This window comes from Nicotiana tabacum, chromosome 23, assembly GCF_000715075.1.
Source record: "Nicotiana tabacum cultivar K326 chromosome 23, ASM71507v2, whole genome shotgun sequence".
NCBI classification, from domain to species: Eukaryota; Viridiplantae; Streptophyta; class Magnoliopsida; order Solanales; family Solanaceae; genus Nicotiana; species Nicotiana tabacum.
Window position 1 is genome coordinate 123,288,014 of NC_134102.1, and position 8,082 is coordinate 123,296,095.

At 36.6% G+C, this 8,082-nt stretch overlaps 1 protein-coding gene across 1 annotated transcript; it reads left to right on the top strand.

Moving 5' to 3' along the window:
• The first annotated feature begins 4,188 nt into the window (after window positions 1-4,188).
• On the top strand, window positions 4,189-5,198 carry LOC107759097 (ethylene-responsive transcription factor ERF034-like). The gene has a single exon (XM_016576969.2). It carries the CDS (start codon window positions 4,229-4,231, stop codon window positions 4,979-4,981), a length of 753 nt encoding a protein of 250 aa, XP_016432455.2. The 5' UTR covers window positions 4,189-4,228; the 3' UTR covers window positions 4,982-5,198.
• Window positions 5,199-8,082: the final 2,884 nt, after the last annotated feature.

Consider the following 8,082-nt stretch of genomic DNA (forward strand, 5'->3'; position numbering starts at 1 on the left):
TAGTAATTAGAAATTTGCGAAACTTATCTGGTTCTTGGAGTTTGCAGCCGATATAAGCTTTCTTACTATTGTCATTGACGTCTAGCTGAACGATGTTGAGGTCCTCTATGGTCGATCCTGCGGCCTCGTCCACATCGGGGTCTCTGATGACGTCCTCGATGTCGTCGCCTACCGACCTTGACCCTGTTGATTGCTATGCTTCCTTATCTTTATCTCTCATTTGTTGGGTAGCCGTGCAGTCTAGGGCGATGTGGTAGCACTCTTGGGATGTGCGTTGTTCCCCGTGTATGCTAAATATGCCCCATGGAGTTGGGAATTTGATGACTTGGTACAAGCTGGAGGGTATGGCTCTTATGGAATATATCCACGATCGCCCTATTATGGCGTTGTATGTCGTGTCCTGGTCCATGATGTGGAATGTGGTCTCTAGAGTGACGCCACCTGCCAGGACGGGGAGTGTGATCTCGCTAGATGTTCGTTCAACGGCATTATTAAAGTCTGTTAGTGTGATGCAGCGTGGTACTATCTTGTCCTAGAGTTTTATTTGTGTGAGTACTCGAGGATGGATAATATACGCGCCGCTCCTATCATCTACCATAATTCGTCTTACGTCAGTATCTAAAATTCATAAAGTAATAACATGAGCGTCATAGTGAGGGAATGCCAAACAGCTGGTATATGACTTATCGAAGATGATACTTTCTTCGAGTTTATCATATCGTTCGTGTGTGATCGACCATTTGAGGTTGTGGGTCGTGGTGAACTTCACGTTGTTGATGGAAGCATCGTCTCTACCGCCGATGATTATATGGATGGTGGTGGCTAGAGAGGGCGGCTTCGGCGGCCCTTGATGTTGTTCGCGTCCCCTGGCAAAGTTGGTCCTTCCCCATTCGCTCAGCAATTCTTTGAGGTGTCCCTGTCGCAGCATGTTTACGACCTCCTGTCTTAGGGCGATACAATCTTTGGTTTTGTGTCCTCGCTCTTTATGGAACTCACAGAGAGCGTCTGATTTTCTGGTATTCGGGTCCGACCTCATCTTTTATGGCCACTTAACCTTTGGTCAGAGCTTCTCCAAGGCGTAGATGATCTCTGTAGGTGACACGCAAAAATTGTGAGCGGATAGTATAGGGGCATACCTCTTTCATTTCAGTGAGTCCCTGTTCCTGATCAGGGTGGGCCTTCTTGATGGCGAGGTGAGGATACAACGGTAGTTCTGACATATGCGAGATGTCATTCCCGGTTTGGCTGTGAGGCCGCTGGATCTCTTCTGATATCACTTCTCCGATCTTTCCTGGATTCTGCTTGTACTGCGGTCAGTCAATGAGTCGGCCCATTGAGGTCGTCTTCTCGAACTTCGGCAGAATATGCATTATGTATTTCGTCCCAAGTTGTTGGGGGCTGTTATTTCATAAGCCGACTTAATAATTTTCTTGTCGCTCTTGAACCATTTCTGTTCAGCCCATTTTGAAAAGCGGCTATCGCCATTCCTTTTGATACATTGGGCAAAGTCATTCTCACTCGGTTGAAACAGGCGAGGAAGTCCCTCAGTCCTTCTCTCGGGGACTGTTTGATAGCAAAGATATCATTCACTCTTGCCTCATCTTTCTTGGGCCCGTCATGGGCCATCACGAACTTATCGGCCATTTCCTCGAAGGTTTCAATGGAACGAGCTGGCAGTTGCAAGTACCAGGTTAATGCCCCTCCCGTGAGGGTTTTGCCGTATTTCTTCAGCAGAATGGAGGATACTTGTTCTTTGGCGAGGTCATTGCCTTTCACAGCTGTGACGTAGTGGGTCGCATGATCTTCGGGGTCGGTCGTGCCATCATATATTTTCAGGTAAGGCGGCATTTTGAAAGTCTTCGGTATAGCATGTGGGACAACACTATCATTGTACGGCTACTCGACGAACTGACCAACATCTCTCTTCGGCAATAACTTATTAGTGCCCAGTATTTTATCAACCCTTTCTTGGTGCTCTTTCATTTGATCCCGAAGTGCCTTGTTCTCATTTTTCATTTCCTCCATCCTTTTCAGAATGGTTGTGAGAGCATCATCGCCTGCATTGTTAAAAATATTGTAAGTGATACCTATTGTCGCGAGTGGGGGGGGGAGGTTGATCATGTTGCTCGTTCACTGGTGGTGCAGCACAGGTTCTCATATTTGTTGCGGCCGCGTCCTGAACGGGTTTATGGAGGACGCTGGTCAGTGTATCAGTTAGCCAATCCTCAAGGAGTTTCTTTATCGCTGGCGGTGTCTCCTCTCCCACGGATGTGGAGGCTGTCTTGCCAAGGGATTTTATGATACTGCAGTGGGGAGGGGGTGATCCACCTCGCCTAGGGGAGGCATTGGGGGTTGTGTCCTCGTCCACTGCTTCAGAGCTTTTGTGGATGATGTCCATGAGGTTGGTTGGGAGGTCACTCATTATTCTTGTTCTTTCTTCTCTGTTACCTGCCATGTTAGATCTGTGCATGCAGAGAGAAAAACAGGTTCTTCTTTTCGTTTTTTTTTACGTCAGCAACCAGTGCTAGTGGTAGATCTAGAAGAAACTAAAAGACTTAGTTAGAAAATCTCCATAGACGGCGCCAAATTGTTTGACCAAAAAATATAATCTCCGGTTAAAATATTAAATTTACGTTGTACGGGGTTAAATCTAACTAAGGATAATAACTCTAAATATTAAGCACAGAAACGTACATTAGATGGGACAGATTTCGTATATGGTTGGTGATAATAAATGTAAAATACTCTTAAAACAAGAACATTAAGGGTGATATAACTAACAATAAATGTCAATAAATGGCTTTTAAGTAAATAAAGAGAATGATTCACCCAATAATGGATGGGTGTGATGAATATTTTGCCTGACAATGATGAATGACAGATAGATCCAAGATTCGCATGAACAATCCTCGGATCTGATGAAAAAGCGGGGAATAATATATGAACAAGAATATTTGTAAAAATGTAATCTTTGTATTTTTGCAAGAGAGAGTCTTCTTCTCAAAAGTGTTCTTATCAGAATGAATATTACATGCCTATATCATTGTCTCTTCTTTCTATATATATGAGGCATTTTTCCTAGAAAACCCTAATAGTACAAATACAAGGAATATCCACTAGAATATTCTCTTTTAGTACCCTATCCTTACAAATTAATCGTTACAAGTATTATCATCAATAGTCAATCTCGACCTCGACCCTTGTTGATATCCTGACTGCGATCTCTGTCGATATCTTGACCACAACTCATGTCGGCACCTTCGGCCGTTGACCTCGCTGCGTCTTGGGCGAGCTCGACCGATAACTTTCTTTAATGCCATATTACGCTAAATATTCTGAAGACAGATTTTGGCCTATACAGTTGCGAGTTGTGATAATACAAAATATATAAAATTAATCTCTCAAAAAATTATATTATCTTTTCATTTAATTTTTACAATACATTAAATATATATAGTTCTTACTTTTACCTAACCTCCTTTTTTTAACACAAATAAATTTTATTATAAAATGGTCCTGCGTATGAGTAAAATATTATAATTTCTATTCAAACTTAATACAATAAATGGAGGCATTAGGTTGGAAAATATTTAATTATATAAGAGTTATACGATATTATAAAAGTTGATGCAATGAAAATTAAAGTTGAAAAGATAGATACAAAAAATATATCAATTAAAAAAAAAAGTAACAATGCAGACCCGTAACTTATAAAAAATCAAAAAATTGAATAGGATACCATTCTTTAATAGTATAAGCTCTAACTATCTTTTTGTTAAAATTATAATTTTGTTTAAATACGGAGCAACTTGTGACATATTACTTAATATTTATTTTAAATTTTTTAATCAAAACTATTTTAATTCGATTAAAATACGATATTAATATTTATTTATATGATGAAGAATATAGTTTATCGACAACTTTTTGTTATTGGCGTAACAAACGTGCGTTCTCAAATATAGTATATATATATATATATATATATATATATATATATATATATATATATATATATATATATATAAAATATTTTACATATATAGTACTATTTGCTTTCACTTTTTTCTTTTTGTTTGGGATTATTCTATCTCTAGTGAAAAAGATAAAAAGTGACAATAAGCCCAATAACCAAAACACTATAAGTAGCTCATTAAACCTAATGCTTTGTAGCTCTATAAACCCTCATATATTTTTCACTAACTCTCAAGAAATCTCCCCATCACCTATGGAAGAGAAATCTCTCATTTTCAACAACATTAACAATGAAACAACCTCTTCCACAATCCCCCACTTTTCTCCTTGTTCATCTCTCTCAAAAAGACCGCCAACCTTAGCATCATCAAAACAAGAAACCAATAACAAGAAAACTAAATGCAATGACATGAACAAGAAAACGAAGAAAATTGACGACTTAAAACACCCTATATACCACGGTGTTCGAAAACGAAGCTGGGGAAAATGGGTGTCCGAAATTCGTGAGCCAAGAAAAAAATCAAGAATTTGGTTAGGTACTTTTGCTACTGCTGAAATGGCTGCTAGAGCACATGATGTTGCTGCTATTGCAATTAAAGGTCACTTAGCTTTACTTAATTTCCCTGAATTAGTCCACCAATTTCCTAAACCAGCTTCTAAATGTGCTAAAGATATTCAAGCTGCTGCAACAAAGGCTGCTGCTTTAAACATTTGTTCAACAAATTGTATTACAGAAGAGAGTCAAGGTGAGTTAATGGAACAATTTTCGTCTGAAGAAATAGAGTCAAGAGAATCATCTTCAACTTCATCTTTAAGTTGCAAAAATGAGGACCCTTTTCTTGATTTGCCTGATCTTCTTTTGGACCTTAGTCAAAAATTTGATAAATTTTGTTACTATAATTCACCTTGGGAATTAGCTGGAGCTGAAAGCAACGATTCTAATCACAGTGAATTTTTGCCAGAAGATCTTTATTTGTGGGACTACAACTATGGAACTGTACTCTAAGAAGTCCTACAAAATAAAGAATTACAGTATAATTTTCCTCGAACGGAATTTGGGCGCATGAAGTTTGAAGATCATGGTCGAAGTGAAGTGTCTATGTTTGACATAGTTTTGGCAAACAGTTAAACTGGCAGTAATTTTTCAGTTCTTAATTACCTCATGAAGTCGTGACAAAAAGCAAGAACATGAAATAGAGTAATTGTCACCTCTCGTTGTAAATAATGATGAATAAAAAAATTGTTTTCTTGATTTTTTTTCACTGCAATTTTTTTCTTTAAAAAATAATATTGTATAGCCGCTCTTAAAATAATAGCCGGAAAAATATATACTTTATATATATATATATATATATATATATATATGAGTACAAATTTTATACACTTTTATAGCTATCATATATAAATAGTTTCGATCGCGGGCTAAAAGTGATCTTTGGTATTCTTTTTTTCTTTTTTTATGTTGTTGTTAGGCTTACTAGTTAGCTTGCTTCTTTAGGTAAAACTAGGGGAATCCTTATTTACCAACAATAGAAGAAACTACAACTGGGAACATGTAGAATTATCATATCATGCACGACGTTTGACAGCCTTTACATAATTGTATAAGTATATGTACTAATATTATAATTCTTCTGCATATCAAAGCTTATATTCCCTGAAAAGAGAAAACAACATGTAAATAAAAGCTCAGCTACTTCAGTAGTATACAGAAACCGGCGGTGAGTGATCTAAGAGGTTTTCCTTTTCTTCATCCATTTTTTTCATTTTTTTTTTGGGTGGTGTTATAACTGATTAATTCGCAAACACACACTTTGGACAGATGACATTGCAGTGACGTACTTTTGACAGATGACGTTTTATCGAGCGTACAGATAGTTTCTCTTTTTGGGGTGACGGCATATGCTTACTTTTCCTTTATACATGCAATTCTGACCTTAATTTAATTATCCAGTGAGACATGGTATATTTCTTTTTTCCCTTTTATATCGGTAACCAATAAAACTGCGTACAATAGACCCTTATGTCAGGAGAGCCTTGGCGTAACTGGTAAAGTAGTTGTCATGTGACCAGGAGGTCATGGGTTCAAGCCGTGAAAATTACAGCCTTTCGCAAAAATATTAGGTAAAGTTGCGTACAGTAGACCATTGTGGTCCAACCCTTCCGCAGACCCCGCATATAACAGGAGTTTAGTGCATCAAGTTGCCCTGCCCTTTTATATTAGTAGTGTGTCTAGCTACTTGTGTATATTTTAATTATTTCGTTAGGTACATATTATTTCCATCGGCATAAATCCCGAGAAATATTTTGAGCAAATTCAACTAGTCACTTACAAGCAAGTTTATGTCAATTATATGAATTTTATATGTCCATATCGCTTCATTTAATCTCATCTAATTAGTCCAATAGATTAACTACCAAATTTAAGTAAATACATCTGTTTTAGATAAATAAAAATTATTTTAGCTGCCATGTAAGCAATGGATTATGCCATCTCATCATGACCTCATTCACATCTCTTATGTGCATTGATGTGGAGTAAGATTTGTTCAAATACATACACAACCCATTCAACTTGCACTATTTTTTATTTTGGCACTCTATCTCAACTTTATTCTATTTTGGCCCTTCAGCCATATTTATTATGTTTCACTTTAACACAAAAGCTGACTAGTCACATAGTGTGAGTTGACTCACCTAGTAGGCGCGTGAGGCAGATTATTTTTGGCAAAATTCCTTCTAATTACTATTGGCACCATATTTAATTCTCCAACTTCCTTCCCTATTATTTCATCTTCATTATTTCCTTCCCCATTTACTGTTGCCCCATCGTCATTCTCAAAGTTCCAAAGCTTTCATCTGCCGATTTCATACCTGGCCATCCAGAAAGTTTCAAATTTTTGCAATTTTGTTGTTCGTTTAACTAATCTAATTAATTTTTTTGTGGGTTTATTTCATAGGACTACTACGTAGTAAATTGCAGAAGAATGAACTTTTTAAGCTTCTGATTGATAGGCCTCAAACAATAACAAACACAAAAAGTTTTAGATTGTTAAAAAGGTCTCAAACACCGGATGCCAAAGTTTTATTATTTACACAAAATTAACTCTTGCAAGAATTGAATACAATTCAAATAAAGCACAAATCAGTTGCCAAATAACATAACACTTCAGCTGCCAGATGCCAAAGTTTCATTCTTTACACAAAATCAACTCTTTCAAAATACACAACTTAAGTTTGCAATTTTCAGAAGTAACAAAGCTGCCAAAGGCCAACAACAATCAAAACTACTCTTCAAATCAGTCATGAATGTTGATGAATATGAAGAAATAGTTGATGAAATGTGATTCTCGTCTTCAAATGATGAAGAAGCCACCGATAATCGATGGGTTCATCATGTGCGATTATGAATTTGGAAAGGAGCTTAGGGTACTATTAATCGGGTAGGGATTTGTGACAGAGAGAAAATAAGAAGCGGCCTTAATTTTACCCAAATACGGTCAGGTTCGGATATTTTAGTATTGACCCGTTTGACATGGATGAAAAAAATAAGTGGCAATATTTAATTGGATATTTATTACACCTCAGATTTGTGTATACACACGCGCTATATTATTTGCACTGGTTTTAGCTTTTGTGTTAAAGTGAAACATAAGAAATAGAGTTGGAGGGCCAAAATGGAACAAGGTTGAGATAAAATGCCAAAATGAAAAAGGGTGCCAAGTTGAATGGGTTGTTTATGTATTTGGCCATTTGTTTCTCTGGTCATTGATGTGGATTACGTGCCATTTGAGATATGTTACATATAAATTCTTAGTTTCTACCAATTTAAAATGTCTAAGATAAAATTAAATTTCAAACTTACTTCGTACCAAAATCTTTATCAAATATGTCTCTAAAAAGCAAAATTAGAGCAATGTGTGTGCTCGCGCACATGCCGTTACTGTTAGCAGAATTTGTTATGTACTTCTAGTATCTTTGCCGGGCCATATCTAATGGAAATTGCAGATAGAAAATCCATAACTTTTTGGATTTTATATATATATATATATATATATATATATATATATATATATATATATACCTCTAATTATTAGATGTGAACTT

What these genes read in the sequence shown, in the direction of transcription:
- LOC107759097 (XM_016576969.2), top strand. Translation starts at nt 4,229, where the DNA reads ATGGAAGAGAAATCTCTCATTTTCAACAACATTAACAATGAAACAACC.